The 14,022-nt window shown below is 57.6% G+C and overlaps 3 protein-coding genes and 1 non-coding gene across 11 annotated transcripts in view; 2 read left to right on the top strand and 2 right to left on the bottom strand.

Annotated features, from left to right (window-relative positions):
* Positions 1-2,215, top strand: part of RAB40C (RAB40C, member RAS oncogene family) — a 31,927-nt gene extending 29,712 nt beyond the window's left edge. For all 6 annotated transcript variants that reach the window (XM_036021145.1, XM_028519263.2, XM_036021143.1 and 3 more), the window contains one exon: positions 396-2,215. In XM_036021145.1, the coding sequence (XP_035877038.1) occupies positions 396-676 (281 nt within the window). In that variant the 3' untranslated portion in view covers positions 677-2,215. The remainder of the gene's footprint in view (positions 1-395) is intronic.
* Positions 2,216-2,261: 46 nt separating this feature from the next.
* On the top strand, positions 2,262-6,269 carry WFIKKN1 (WAP, follistatin/kazal, immunoglobulin, kunitz and netrin domain containing 1). The gene is made up of 2 exons (XM_028529634.2): positions 2,262-3,696; positions 4,381-6,269. Exons 1-2 carry the CDS (start codon positions 3,526-3,528, stop codon positions 5,851-5,853), a joined length of 1,644 nt encoding a protein of 547 aa, XP_028385435.1. The 5' UTR covers positions 2,262-3,525; the 3' UTR covers positions 5,854-6,269.
* Positions 6,270-6,324: 55 nt separating this feature from the next.
* Positions 6,325-8,431, bottom strand: METTL26 (methyltransferase like 26). Of its 3 annotated transcripts, XM_028516125.2 has the most exons (6): positions 7,930-8,234; positions 7,615-7,777; positions 7,339-7,398; positions 6,796-6,863; positions 6,632-6,710; positions 6,325-6,561 (listed from the first exon to the last, which is right to left on the bottom strand). In XM_028516125.2, exons 1-6 carry the CDS (start codon positions 8,124-8,126, stop codon positions 6,514-6,516), a joined length of 615 nt encoding a protein of 204 aa, XP_028371926.1. In that variant the 5' UTR covers positions 8,127-8,234; the 3' UTR covers positions 6,325-6,513. The 3 variants fall into 3 exon arrangements, with proteins under 3 accessions (XP_028371926.1, XP_028371935.2, XP_035877039.1); XM_028516134.2 differs by lacking the exon at positions 7,339-7,398 and having other exon boundaries at positions 6,371-6,561; positions 7,930-8,416; XM_036021146.1 differs by lacking the exons at positions 6,325-6,561; positions 6,632-6,710; positions 6,796-6,863 and adding an exon at positions 6,870-7,004 and having other exon boundaries at positions 7,930-8,431.
* Positions 8,432-8,559: 128 nt separating this feature from the next.
* Positions 8,560-8,630, bottom strand: TRNAG-CCC. Its single transcript has one exon. It is a non-coding gene; the product is annotated as a tRNA-Gly (tRNA).
* Positions 8,631-14,022: the final 5,392 nt, after the last annotated feature.

Below are 14,022 nucleotides of genomic sequence, written 5' to 3'. Positions count from 1 at the left end.
CACTTCTCAGTACGCAGCTCTAGGGAGAAAGCATGAGCAGGGCGCCATCTAGGGGCTGCTCCCGATGGTGCCTGGCACGGAGTGGAGTAGTGGAGCATCCAGACTCTTGGTCTGGAAACCTCCAGCCCCCAATGAGCATCATTTGTGCTCATCTGGACAGATGGCAGTTGGTTCCTCAGTGTTTCCCCCACCTTAGGTCCTTAGGCTCCGAGATCTCTTAACATCTCACTGCCTTTCCCTTCAGTCTGAACCCCCCTCTTCTGCCCACCCTCCCCGTGGTCTGACCCCCACCATAGTCGGATCCTCCCGCCGCCTGATACCTTCCCCATCACTGACCCCCTTCCCCCATGGTTTGACCCTTGTCATCTGACTCCCCCTCTCTGACCCCCCCACAGTGTTCAGCCTGCAGGACCTCTGTTGCCGAGCCATCGTCTCCTGCACCCCTGTGCACCTCATCGACAAGCTCCCGCTGCCCGTCACCATCAAGAGCCACCTCAAGTCCTTCTCAATGGCCAATGGCATGAACGCCGTCATGATGCACGGGCGCTCCTACTCGCTGGCCAGTGGGGCGGGGGGTGGCAGCAGCAAGGGCAACAGCCTCAAGAGGTCTAAGTCTATCCGCCCCCCGCAGAGTCCCCCCCAGAACTGCTCCAGGAGCAACTGCAAGATTTCCTAGCAGGGCAGGCAGGTGCTGCCCATCTGGACGTGCTCGGGGAGCGAGGTCTCAGGCTTGGGGAAGCTCCTTGCCAGGGCGCTGGGACTCACCGTGTGCAGGGAAGACTTTGGCCACACGACCCCTCCCGGGAGCGTGGGGCACACCTAGTAGGCAGGTGGTCTTGGCCAGACAGGCCCGTAGGACAGCAGAGGCCGCGCTCTGAAACAAGCCCAAGTCCCTACATGCTCTGCCGGTCCCACCTCAAGGTCCTGCAGGCCTTGCTCACTTTCTTATTTATATAGAAGATACTTCACCACTTTTATACCTTTTTTAAGGGCCGACAGGGAAGCCTTAATGCAGCCACGGGGTGAGCTCATGTTCGCTTGTGGGCATGAGCTTGGGGACATATGAGATGGTGGGACTGGAGGCAAAGATGGGAAGGAATCTGCTGTCACATACACCTCACATGGGATGTGGGCTATGTAGGGGCCAATGGAGACACATGGAGCTTTGGGCAGCAATCTTGGACCCTGCTACCCGTGCTGGCCTCTGAGCATGGTGGCTAGTGTGCGGGCAGTGGTGCGGGTATGGGCTCAACAGTCCGCACAGTGGGGCTGCAGCTTCCTGGGTGACGTCCCTAAGTGTAGCAGAGCCGTGGACTCCAAGCAGGGTGTCAGTGTTTCTGGGAGAGGAGAAGTGGGGTGCACCCCACATCCCTCCCTGCGTGGAGGCACCTTTGGTCACTTTTACATGTGTCGCTATGTGAGATAGGCTCAGCCTCGCTGTGTAGAGAGATGCAGAGCCGTCTGTAGGTGACAAACACTCGAGGGGCCACCAGGCACTCTGCAGGTTCGGACTGAGTCACAGCCCACTTGCCTTCCGGGCTTCGCAGGCTCGCCAGCTTCTGTTCCCTGACCTTGGGTGTCACCCCATAGCTGTTCCTTGCCCAGGATTGCCCCTCCTTGAGGTCACATTTCATCAGAACCATTCTGACCCAGTTCTTAAACCACCTGGAGCAGTCACAGCAGGGGCCCTCCTCCTGACCTGGCAGCCAGCCCTGAGCTGGGGGCCTGGCCTCCTTCCGCCTGCCTGGCTCGTGACATGGCTGCTGGTCACTGGTGCTCAACTCTACCTCCTGCTGGGCTCTCCCCGGGCCTGCGACACCCTCACTCTGGGACTCCTCTGCGGTGGGTGCCCCGGGGGAGCCCTCCCCTGCTGTTCCGGGAGGCAAGTTGGGCAGGGGCTGTGGCCCACGAGAGCTGGGGCGCCTGGGGACCCTGACCGAGGCCTGGCCACCAGCAGGGTGAGGCAGAGGAGCTCCGGCTGTCCTGTCCTGCCAGTGGAGCCCCTTCCGTGGACTTTGAACCAAATAACCTGGACTTTATTTTGAGGGTGTGGACGGTCCTGCGTTCACCACATAAACACTACCCTTTGCTGCTGACACTGGCACCATTCCTGAGCTCATTTGGGACATTTTTTTTTTTCTTTGTACAGTAAATGTAACTCAGTTCTGACCTTCAGGCTACATTTTATGTGAATTAAAGTTTCTGGTTTTACCTGGCTGGTGGGTTGGAGGTGTGATGTGGTGGAGTGGGTTTGCATTCTCACAGGATGGGTCGGATCTGGGACTGCTTTGTGGATCCCTCCATTGCCTGTTACCAATCTCACCGACAGGGTACACACCCTGGCCGTGAGGCCTAAGTGTGGCTGCTTCAGCCTCCCGGGTTACAGGCGAGCTATGTTTCTCAGTGGGCCAGGTAGGCATCCCTCCCAGCCTGTTCCTCCCTGTTCAGTAGCAAAGCAGATGGCTTGGGGTACCATCTGCTTCCTTATGTCCCCACGGGCTGGAGCCTGGGAGCTTGAACCCTTGCTGAGGGCCTGGCAGGGCCTAACTGGTGAGTTCACTGCTGCCCGAGAGGGCGGTGAACACAGACCCAGAGATGCAGGCGGTAGGCCGGCCCTGAGACTTCAGCCCTGAGGAGTGGGGCCCTGGGCTACACTGGACGCCCTGGAGGTCGGTGGGGATAGGGACACCCGTAGTACTTGAATGTTACCCCCATTCTTGGGGCCTACTCAGGCTACAGCTTTGTGGGAGGGTTCTGAGCCTTGAGCTCTGTCCAAAATCTGGCCTGGTGCCCCCCCACCCCCATGCCTGAGGCCCCTCTCAGGGCAGACCAGTGGTGTCCTCTGCAATATGGGGTGTCTCTTGGTCTTAATTCTGACCAGACCAAGCTCTTACCACCCTGCTTCCTGGATCAGAAGGTCAGACACAGGGTCTCAGGGATGTTTTCCATCTCAAAGCAGATGTTCCTGGGGCCCCAGACCCCAGGGAAGGGCTTGGAAGGGCCGATTCTGGCGGCCCCTGTGTTTGATCTCCCTTCCCCCTCCTTCCAGGTCCTGAACCCGGGCTGGGAGGGTCTACGAGACAGCTTTGATCCCCAGAGCCCAAGGCCTGGATGGAGGAGGGCCTCGGGTTACAGTGTCCCCTCCCCTCCCCACTCCGGCCATAGCCGGCCCTTCTCCGCCCCTCGGTAACCCTCGTGGCCAGTGCCTCCTTGCTCCGGGGCCTCAGCCCCTCCCCCCACTAACGCCCCTGCCCTAGGTTGATTGGAGGGGCCAGGCTGGGAAAGGGGTCGAGCCAGAGCTCAGAGAGATTTGGAACCTAGCCAGCCCTTCGTATAAGGGCGTTGAGAGCATCTGCTTTGGGCTCAGACCTGGGGGTCCAAAGAAGAGCCCAGAGGATCGACTAGGGGCCCAGGGTCAGGGGCGCTGACCACAGGCCTGGGAGGGTGGATGCCTGAAAGGATCAGGCAAAGCAGGGCCTGAAGCACTGGCAGCCACACACCCCTGCCCCTGGGCCCGTGGTCCCCATGTCAGCCCCGAGGCTGCTCCTGCCGTTACTCCTCGTGGTTGGGCTGACCTCGGGGGCCAGCTTGCTGCAGGGGCCTGGAAGCCACCCAGGCGTGTGCCCCAACCAGCTCAGCCCCAACCTGTGGGTGGATGCCCAGAGCACATGTGAGCGCCAGTGCGTCGGGGACCAGGTGAGTGTGGGCACCATACCCACCCACAGGGTGGGGGTTCCAGGAAACCAGAGTGACCAGGGGGGAACCCAGACCGCACCCTTGCCCCCAGCCTTTGCAGTCCACTTCCTCCTACACTCCTGCAGGGGTTTTAGGCCATGCTTCCTATGAGGGTCTCAAGGACCCCCAGTCTTTGTCCTCATCACTCCAAACCTGCCCATCCCTACTAATCAATAAGAAAAATAGTCTCTGAGTGTCTTTTCCCCTCCGTGTGTATTGTTTTTAATTGAGTTAATCAGATACCACCATTAGGTTATGCATATTCAGTCTCAGGACTAGCCAGATAGAAAGGCAGGAGACACATTTTGAAGTCCCACCTTCACAGCCCGGCTGTGCGTCCCCGGAAGGGGCCTTGAACATGCTGCCTGCCTTCCCTGGGCCTCAGGGTTCTCATCTGTACTGAGAGTAATAACGGAGCCTGCTCTGGAGGCAGGTCTGAGGGTTCACTGAGATGACACACAGGACTGGTCAGGGAGGCAGCTGTAGCACTGGATATAAAGCACATTTGTACAAACCTCAGCTTTCCAGAGGGGAAACGGAGGCTCAGGTAGACACACTAGGGGCACACCCTATCTGGCAAAGCCAGTGCCCTGGGCAGGGCTGGGGGGCATTTGGGCACCTGCTGAGCTGCCCCCCACCCCTCAGGACTGCTTGGCCACTGAGAAGTGCTGCACCAACGTGTGCGGGCTGCAGAGCTGTGTGGCTGCCCGCTTCCCAGAGGGTGGCCTGGCTACGCCTGTGCTGGTGGCCTCGTGCGAGGGCTTCTCGTGCCCGCAGCAGGGCTCTGACTGCGACATCTGGGACGGGCAGCCTGTGTGCCGCTGCCGTGACCGCTGTGAGAAGGAGCCCAGCTTCACCTGTGCCTCAGATGGCCTCACCTACTACAATCGCTGCTACATGGATGCGGAGGCCTGCCTGCGTGGCCTCCGCCTGCACGTCGTGCCCTGCAAACACATCCTCAGCTGGCCACCCAGCAGCCCAGGGCCACCTGAGACCACTGCCCGCCCGACACCTGGGGACACCCCTGTGCCACCTGCCCTCTATAGCAGCCCTTCCCCACAGGTGGTGTATGTAGGGGGCACTGCCAGCCTCCACTGCGATGTCAGTGGCCGTCCACCACCCGCTGTGACCTGGGAGAAGCAGAGTGACCAGCGGGAGAACCTGATCATGCGGCCAGACCAGATGTATGGCAATGTGGTAGTCACCAGCATTGGGCAGCTGGTGCTTTACAATGCCCGGCCTGAGGATGCTGGTCTCTACACCTGCACTGCGCGCAACGCTGCTGGCCTGCTGCGGGCTGATTTCCCACTCTCCGTGGTCCAGCGGGATCCAGCCAGGGACAGGGCCCCCAGCACCCCTGCTGAGTGCCTGCCCAACACACAGGCCTGTGCTGGCCCCCTCTCTGGCCGTGTCCTCTGGCACTTTGACCCACAGCGGGGTGGCTGCATGACCTTCCCAATTGGCAGCTGTGATGGAGATGCCCAGGGCTTTGAGACCTACGAGGAGTGCCAGCAAACCTGTGCCCACGGACCCGGGGATAACTGTGTGCTGCCGGCCGTGCAGGGCCCCTGCCAGGGCTGGGAGCCACGCTGGGCCTACAGCCCACTGTTGCAGCAGTGCCACCCCTTCGTGTATGGTGGCTGTGAAGGCAATGGCAACAACTTCGAGAGCCAAGAGAGCTGTGAGGATGCCTGTCCCGTGCCGCGCATGCCACCCTGCCGGGCCTGCCGTCTCAGAAGCAAGCTGGCGCTGAGCCTGTGCCGCAGTGATTTTGCCATTGTAGGGCGGCTCACAGAGGTAGTGGAGGAGTCCGAGGCGGGTGGCAGTAGCATTGCCCGCGTGGCTCTAGATGATGTGCTCAAGGATGACAAGATGGGCCTCAGGTTCTTGGGCACCAAGTATCTGGAGGTAACGCTGAGTGGCATGGACCGGGCCTGCCCCTGCCCCAATGTGACAGCGGGTGATGGTCCACTGGTTATTATGGGTGAAGTGCGAGACGGTGTGGCCGTCCTAGATGCTGGCAGCTATGTCCGCATTGCCAGCGAGAAGCGCATCAAGAAGATCTCAGAGCTGCTAGAGAAGAGGGCCTGTGAGTTACTCAACCGCTTCCAGGACTAGCCCCACCTACCTGTCCCTGTCATCCAGTCCTCCCAGCCCCCTCAAATAAAAATGTTTCCCAGGAGGGAACTTGTGGATGCTGGTGCTGAGCCTCCCAGGGTTACTATTTTTCCCTCTTTCAGTCTGTAATCCAGCTGGGGTCCTGCCACCAAACTGGGGCTTTGGCTCCAGTCCAAGATCACCAGAGACTCCCTCCTGGGGAGCCTCCTGTCTCCCTGCAGAAGCACAGACCTGCACCAGGCCTGGAGGTGGGCACCACTTCTGCTGGTAGGGCCATGTAGCCAGTTCAGTCCTGCCTCAGCAGTCCCTGGGTCCTCTCCCTTCCTTCTCTGTTGCCTGAGTGGAACAGCAGGGCCCAAGACGTCCCCAAGCCCTGACCCCACAGGCTAGACCCCACCTGCCCCCAGGAATGGAGGCCTTAGAGACACAGCCTGCCCACGTAGCACCACCAGAGGTGCTCCCAGGAGGCACAGTAGACTCATAGGACAGCAGGAAGCACTTTATTCCCAGGCTCTCAGCAGCCCTGTGGACACTGACCAAGAGGCCCCCAAATGGGCAGGGTTAGTCCCCATGACCTGGTCTGGGGAGGCAGGGGCTGGCTGTCTGGGTCTGTCCCAGAAGAGGCCCACTGGGGACACAGGCGTGCGAGAGAAGGAGGGGTTATTCTTTCCGAAAAATCAAGCACTTGTTGTTGGCTGGCATATCCACCTGGGAGAGATGCTTGGCTGGAGAAGCTGCCCAGGGTGGCCACCCAGGCCCCCCCAGCCCTCCCACCTACCATCTTCTCCAGGAGCAGGCCACTGGCACAGCCCAGGTCCTCCAAGAAGGCTGTATCCCGAAGTCCCCACTCTGGGTTCCTGCAGGAAGGGAAGAGGTAGAGTTAGGGGGGTCACCCTGCTCACCTGCCCTCCCAGACAGGCCCCTCCCCCTCCCAGCTCTAACCTGCTTCTGAGGGTGAGGTCAAAGTCCACGTTACTCTGTGGAGAGATCTTCCCGTTGACAGCATAGGGCTGTGGAGACAGGGCATAGCTCTGTCCACCGCCCCAGGGTCAGATATTCTTCAGTCGGCCACTGGGCAGACTGGCAGACTGGTGCCCAGAGGATGAAAAGGACACACTGCTCCCCCTGGATGTCCAGGGGGTGCACAGAGACTTTTTTTTTTTGTAAATTCCATAGAGAAAGGAAGGGGGAGAGAGAGAGAGAGAGAGACATCAATGGCTGCCTCCCGGCATGTGCCCTGACTGGAAGTGAACTTGGATGGCTCTAGATTGGTCTACTGAACAATACTCCAACCAACTGAGCCACACCAGCCAGGGCCAAGGAGACTGTTGGAGAGGGGAAGATCTGGAACTGTTTCAATGGTGACAGGTAGTGGGAGAGAAAGTAACTGAAAATACTGAGATAGGAGTCCAGAAAGGAGGGGACAGCTGAGGCTGGCTGTAATCATCTGGCCAGGGGAGTTCCATCTGAGGCAGGAGCACTCACCCCATAGGTGATGAGCAGCGCCTTGGGTTTGAGCAGGCGTCCTGCTGCTCTGAAGAGCCCCTGGGGAGGGGAGAGGCAGGATGGCGGTGAGAAACTTCCCCCAGGCCTCCAAAAGAGCACTTGTCTGGGGCTGGAGACTCAACCTGATCTCTCCAGGCCTCAGTGCCTTATGAAACGGGGCAAGCCTAGCACCCCGCTCCCTTCCAATGCAGAGGAAAGGGTGACGCATGGAGCAGGTGGCTGGCCCTTGGGTGGCTGGTCCATGCTCCCACAGACCTTGGTGCAGTTCAGGGGGCTGATGTGGATCATGTTAATGCAGAGCAGCAGATCCAGCGACTGTGGCAGGATCCCGCCCCAGTGCTCCCAATCCCAGGTCACGTCCAGGTACAGCGGGGCCTTCACGTTGGACAGCCCCTGGGCTTGAGTGGTGGCCGAGATGCTGTCGGAAGGAAGCCGGACTGTGGGAGTGGTCTGCACACCCGTTCCCGACACCACCTGCAGCCCAGCTCACAGAGGTCACAGTGGCGTGGGAGGCCGGGGTTCGGGGACTGGGCCCACTTTCACCACGCGGGGGCCCGCCCTCCCCTGCACCTGTCCAGGCAGCGCTGGTCCACGTCGGACGGCTGCCACTCAGCATAGGGGAAGGCCCGAGCGAAGTGGGCCGCGTGCTGGCCGGAGCCGGAGGCCACTTCAAGTACGCGGACGCCGCGCTGGGCTGGGTCCATGTACTGCCGCAGCACACGCAAGATAGGTTCCTTGTTCCGCTCGGCGGCCGCAGCTACCATCATGACCGCGCAGCTAGTAAGCCAGGAGCTGTAGTCCTCTCGCTGCGAGGCCCGCCGGGAGTTGTAGTCCGGCGGCCTCAAAACTCGCCTCCATGGACTACACTTCCCAGCAGGACACATGAAGCGGCTTAAAGGGCAGACAATCCTCTGGAGGTGTGCCGGGAGTGGCATCTTTAGTGGGGTACCGGGTGAAGAGTTTGGGCCGCTGGAGTGTAGACGCTCCTCGGCTCAGCGCCCTCTCGCCACGGCTACCCCAACATTTTCAGAGAACTTGTGACCCTGAAGCTGTTGTTCGTGCTGCTCCGGAATGAATGGTTCCCATATACTTCCAATTTTCTTGTCTCGAAATTTCTGCTGTCTCCCATAGTTGGTTTTGTTTTGGTTGTTTTTTTGTTTGTTTTTGAGATGGGCAGGAAAAAAGCTAAAAGTAAGGAAGTGCGCCGCCCGGGAATCGAACCCGGGTCGCAAGAATGGGAATCTTGCATGATACCACTACACCAGCGGCGCCTGTTGCGTCGCCTACCGCGAGCGAGACTTAGGAGGTTATGATGCAACCTCCTCGCGCTCATTAACGTTCAAACGCGCGCCGCGACACCGCTACAGTCGCTGCAGAGCTTAGTGTGTCGCAGCCCTCAACTAGGGTAGGAGCCCCGTTCAGCTAGCGTCTACGGTAGTGGGAATTTTCGCAGTGGCAGTGTCGCTTAGGCGCGCGGCGCTCGAGGGGAAGGAGAAGGGATGAGACACACGGAATGTGGTCTGCCGGAATTCTGACCTATGCTCTGGAAACCATGGCAACCGGGGGGTTTCCGGAGCCGAAGGGGGCGGGGGTCCACAGCGGGTTCCTATTGGGGCGGAGCATTCGGAGGTTGCGGTTGGGCGGGTGGTCCCAGTTTGCAGGAACTGGTCAGGCCTGAGGGAGGGGTTTCTGTGATTCTCACGGTTTGTGTGTGACACTGAGGTGACCATCGCTAGCCCGGGGTCGGGAGATGTTGTGAGGGGTCTGTGACCCCTAAATCAAATTGGAGGCTGATTTGTGTCCAGAGTCCTTCCTCGGTTTCAGCTTAGGGTTTGTGTTTCACAGGAGCCCTTTTTCGCAGGCTGAGGGCCGTGCCCTGCAAGTCAAGACGAGCTTATCTCCTTTGATTGGAAGATTTTTACGAGCGGTACCCTCTAATCGACGGCTCTCAGACCCTAGCCCAGACCCGAGCCTGGGATTTCCCGCCAGGGGGCGTGCAAGGTCTGAGCAGGGGCCCTGGTGTGGGTCCGGTCAGACGTGGAGGGAGCTGAGTGGTGCGGGGTTGGCTGGTCGGGGCAGGCCCCCTGGGAGAGTTCCACTTAGCGGGCGGGCGGGCCTCCCGCCCTCCCAGAAGACCCGCTGGCATTCCGCGTTGTAACCACTAGACTTGAAGTGTGTTCTTTCCCATTTAACAATCTTGACTCGCTTTTTGCCTCACTTTCTCCCGGTTTGTGGGCTGAGCATTTTGCGTGTCTCAGGGTGGAGAGAGGTGTCTCTCAATGCACATCCCTTCCCCTCACCCGTGACCAGTGACGGTCACCGGTGGTCTCACTGCCTGCAATTCTCACCACCCAGGCCCCTCAACATTCCTAGTCCACCTGGGGGCACCAGCTTCCTGCTGGCTTCACCTGGGATTCCCTGGGCACCGGCCACCTCGTGATATTGTCAAATAATAAATACGTATTCCGTCTTTGTTCCAGTTCCTGGCACAAAGCTCCTAAAACACTGAGATTTCCCGAGTGATGGAGTGAGAGGAGCTTCTGTTATTAATGAGCCCCTTTCAGCTGTACCTTGGGTTTATACCGCTGATGCGACTCTTAGAGGATGAGGACTGGTTGCCAGGGGGATGCACCTTGCCAGGGGGTGGGAACTTTCAGCTCGGCTCCTGACCTCGCTGGAGGTTGAGGGGCTGGAGACTGACCTGATCACCAATGACCAATGACTTAATCAACCATACTGTGTAATGGAATGTCCATAAAAACCCTACATGAAGGGGTTTGGGAACCTGGGTTAGTAAACGTGAAGTGCTGGGCAGGCAGCGCTCCTGGAGAAGACACATGCTCCACACCTTTCCCACACCTTCCCCGGGCATCTACCGTCTGTGGTTCCCCAGGTGTGTCTTCTATGACAGGTCAGTAAACAGAACGAAAGTGTTTCCCTGAGTTCTGGGAGCCCTTCTGATTATGGAATCCAAGCAGGTCAGTTGTGGGAACCCCACTTTATAGCTGGCCTGTCAAAAGCACAGGGAACTGGAGAACGGCTTGGTGATGACACATTTGATGTCAGAAGCGTTATATAGAAAAAGTTTTCCTTTATACCCCATGCCCTTTGGGGGGGGGACCCTGAGACTGACTCATCTGCCTCTTTCCCCCATGTCATATGGGCTGCTTTAAGGAACTGCCCAAATGCCCATCAACAATTTTGGCTTAATAGTACTTGATCTCAGGTTGATAACTACCTGTCTCGTCCATCACTCTAGGCTGGACACTGTGTGAGCTAATATCTGCCCTCAGTACTCACCAAACTCAGCTTGGGACAGATGCAGCTGGACGAGGCTGAGTGGCCGCCTTTGCTGGAAAGTGTGAATGTGTGCATGGATGAGCTTATGTGAACACATGTGAGCACATGTTTTCTGGGTCATCTTGGATGTGCGTCAGACTCGGAGTGCCCACAGCGCAGCACCTCCCTCTGGTGTTGGCCTCAGGCCTCAGCCCAGGGCCCGGACTCACTTCCTCCTTCAAGGGAGGCACATCCAGTACTGCACTTTCACCTCCAGGCCTGTCTTGGGGCCTGTGCACGGGAGGTGCTCAGGAGGTGCCCAGTGACCAAGAGGTTCCTGGGCAAGGTCGCCTACCTCCTCTATCACACTCCCCCACAAAGGGGCTGTGGAGGAAGCAACCCTCAGTGCTGGCCCCAAGATAGCCAGAGCCAACAGCAGGGCCCAAGCCTATGTGCCCACCATTCTTTGAGCCCCCTTCACCACCCCAGTTGGGGTCCTCGCTTCCTCCCAGGTCCTTCACATACCCTGGGTGCTTCCCCTCCAGTTTCCTTGCCCACTCTCATTGTCCTTGGTATATCTGCTGTAACAAATTACCCTAAAACTTGGTGGCTTAAAACAGTACTTATTTATTTTCTCAGTCCTGGACACTAGAAATCCAAAATAAAGATGTTAGCCTTGGCTGGTGTGTCTCATTTGGTTGGAGCGCCATCCTGTAGACCTAAAGGCTGTGGGTTCAATGGGGCGTGTACCAGAAGACAACAGATGGATGTTTCTCTCTCTCCCCACCCCTCTTTAAAAGCAATGAAAAAATGTCCTCAGGTTAGGATAAAAACTAATAATAAAATAAAGGTGTCAACTCATCTGGATGGCATAGCTCAGTGGATTGAGCGTGGGCTGCGAACCAAAGTGTCGCAGGTTCGATTCTCAGTCAGGGTACATACCTGGGTTGCAGGCCATGACCCCCAGCAACTGCACATTGGTGTTTCTCTGTCTCTTTCCCTTCCCTCTCTAAAAATACATAAATAAAATCTTTTAAAAAATTTTTTAAAAAGGTGTCAACTCCCGCAAAGCCCATAGGAGTTTCCTTCCTCACCACTTCCTGAGGGCTCCCGGCATTCCTGGGCTTGCGGCCACCTCACTCCAGATTGCCTCCATCTTCACCTGGCCATCGCCTTGTGTGTCTCTATGACCAAATATCCCTCTCCTTTCTCTTACACGGACACTTATTGTATTTAGGGCGCACCCTAATCTAGGATGACTGTATCTCACAAACTTTACCTTATTTATTCCAAGTAAGTTCACATTCTGAGGTTTGTGGTGCACATGTCTTTTGGGGACCACCGTTCAACCCACTGCACTCGGGTTTGGGAATGGACTGGGCAGTCCCTAGAAGCTGGACAGTGGATGTGGGAGCATCCAGCCAGAACCTTTCTCTGCGGGCTACTGGCCACTCCTCCGCTAGCAGGAGTCCATTCTCCAGTCTGGGTTGGTGAGGGCATGGCTTTCAGAGCTGGAAAGTGATTAAGGATGACTGAAAAGGTAAACTTCTTTCTTCTTTTACATAAAATTTTAGTATTGTATCTAGAAACTTTTTTTAAGATTTTATTTATTTTTAGAGAGGGGAAGGAAGGGAGAAAGTGAGGGAGAGAAACATAAATGTATGGTTGTCTCTCACGTGACCCCCATTAGGCACCCAGCCTGCAACCCAGGCAGGTGCCCTGACCAGAAATCAAACCAGTGACCCTTTGGTTCACAGCCCGTCCTCAATCCACTGAACTATACCAGCCAGCCAGGGCTCTTTTTTAGGGTAGAAGATACAACGGGAGAGCGCCTAGGCGGTGCTCTGCTTTGGCTTTCTAGAAATGTTAATAGGAAAGAAGTGAGACAAGACAGGGCTGCTGTTAGCTCACTGGAAAGTCAGAGGAAAGGGGGCCTTGGGGACAGGTTTGGGGCGGGGGAGGGTTAGCCCCAGATGAGCTGCTGCTGCTGCTGCTGCCTGTTTGCTCTCCTGGTTGCAAGTCTCAAGGAGACCCTTGGAGTTTAGAAGAAAAGTGAAGATGCAGGCCTGAGAGGGAAAGGTGGGGGTATGCTCCAGACAGAGCCCCCTAGCATCTTTGTAAAGAGAAAAGCGGTGCCTGTTTTTATTACAATAACCGGGGTCTGTGAGGCAAAGGCCTCTTTTTACTCCAACAACCATTTTTTCTGCATGCTGGCTGAGGCCCCTCCCTGTCCAACTCCAGGGTGGGTTTCTAACGTCTCTAATAGGGGAAAGTTGCTGGCTGCAAAACGCTGCCTTGGCAGGGCCCAACGTTACAGACGGGATGATCCAGTGTTACATAAAATTTCCTGGGGCTGAGAGAGCAAAGAGAGAGGTTAACAATTAATATGGCAGGGTAAGGGGTTATATGGGACAGTGGAAGGTGGGTGGGGGTACTGGTGTGCAGTCTGCCCAAGCTAAGGGAAGAAACACGTGCTCACCTGGGGAAGGGCGATGATGGCCTGTTCTGGGAACCAGCACAACCCAGCATGCCTGGAGCACAGGAGAAGGGTCTGTTGTACAGTCTCTGAAGGGATTTAGGGGAAGAAATTTCTGTTCCAGCTGGATCTAGTGTAAGGGTCCCACAGTAGTGAAGTCACTGAACAGTCTCTCTACACAGGGGAAGGCCAGGGAGGTGGGGGCGGGGCGGGGCAGGGGAGGGCAGAACCTTGTTCTGACTGGGATTCCTATTGGTTCAGGAGAACCCAGCTGAGTTCTTGGTGGTTCTGGCCAGACCCATCCCGTGCTGTGCCCCTTGGATGCCAGGCGTTGTCCCCAGGCCAGGGCGTGTCTTGTGCTCATAAGGTTCTGGGAGCAATGAAGCTGGTAAGGCCCCTCTGGGGGAGGCCTGGGCCCCCCTGGCAGGTGCCCCGCACAACCTGGCCTTCCTCTTTCCTTGTTTTTCCCTGTCCTCTTGGCTTAGGGTCTCTTGGACACCACTGGGCTCTCTCACACCCCTCCAGCCCCCTGCTTGACCTGCACCCCCTCCCTTCCCACTTGTCAGGATCATTCCAGTCGAGCTGGTTTCCCCAGGGCCCTTCCCAGGGCTCTGAACCAAACCTTGACCTCAGACAAGGCCTGTGGGCAGGGCCGGGACATTACAGCTTTGGGGCCTTGGCCACCAGCTTCAGCAAAGGCTGGGACTGTCTGCTTGTTAGTGGGCCCTGTCCTTCCCCTCATCCAGGCCAGCCTGAGGAGGTGCCTGGGGAGGAGGAGCTCTCAGAGAACCCATGAGTCAGGTGGGGATGTGCTCTACGGGCTTGCTCCCTCTTCCAGGAACACAACCCTCAGGACACAGGCCCCCTCAGACCCTCACCCTGTGGTGTGTTCCCCAGAGTGTGAGTAA

The sequence above is a fragment of the Phyllostomus discolor genome, chromosome 3 (genome assembly GCF_004126475.2).
Source record: "Phyllostomus discolor isolate MPI-MPIP mPhyDis1 chromosome 3, mPhyDis1.pri.v3, whole genome shotgun sequence".
NCBI classification, from domain to species: Eukaryota; Metazoa; Chordata; class Mammalia; order Chiroptera; family Phyllostomidae; genus Phyllostomus; species Phyllostomus discolor.
This window is presented reverse-complemented; position numbering and strand designations above follow the sequence as displayed.

Excerpts from the sequence above, each read along its gene's own strand:
- WFIKKN1 (XM_028529634.2), top strand. The coding sequence starts at position 3,526 with ATGTCAGCCCCGAGGCTGCTCCTGCCGTTACTCCTCGTGGTTGGGCTG. Across the intron at positions 3,697-4,380 it reads GCCAGTGCGTCGGGGACCAG|GACTGCTTGGCCACTGAGAA; the intron begins GTGAGTGTGGGC and ends CCCACCCCTCAG.
- METTL26 (XM_028516134.2), bottom strand. The coding sequence starts at position 8,294 with ATGCCACTCCCGGCACACCTCCAGAGGATTGTCTGCCCTTTAAGCCGC. Across the intron at positions 7,778-7,929 it reads GACCAGCGCTGCCTGGACAG|CATCTCGGCCACCACTCAAG; the intron begins GTGCAGGGGAGG and ends TCCTTCCGACAG. Across the intron at positions 6,864-7,614 it reads GCCCCCTGAACTGCACCAAG|CCCTATGCTGTCAACGGGAA; the intron begins GTCTGTGGGAGC and ends CTGTCTCCACAG.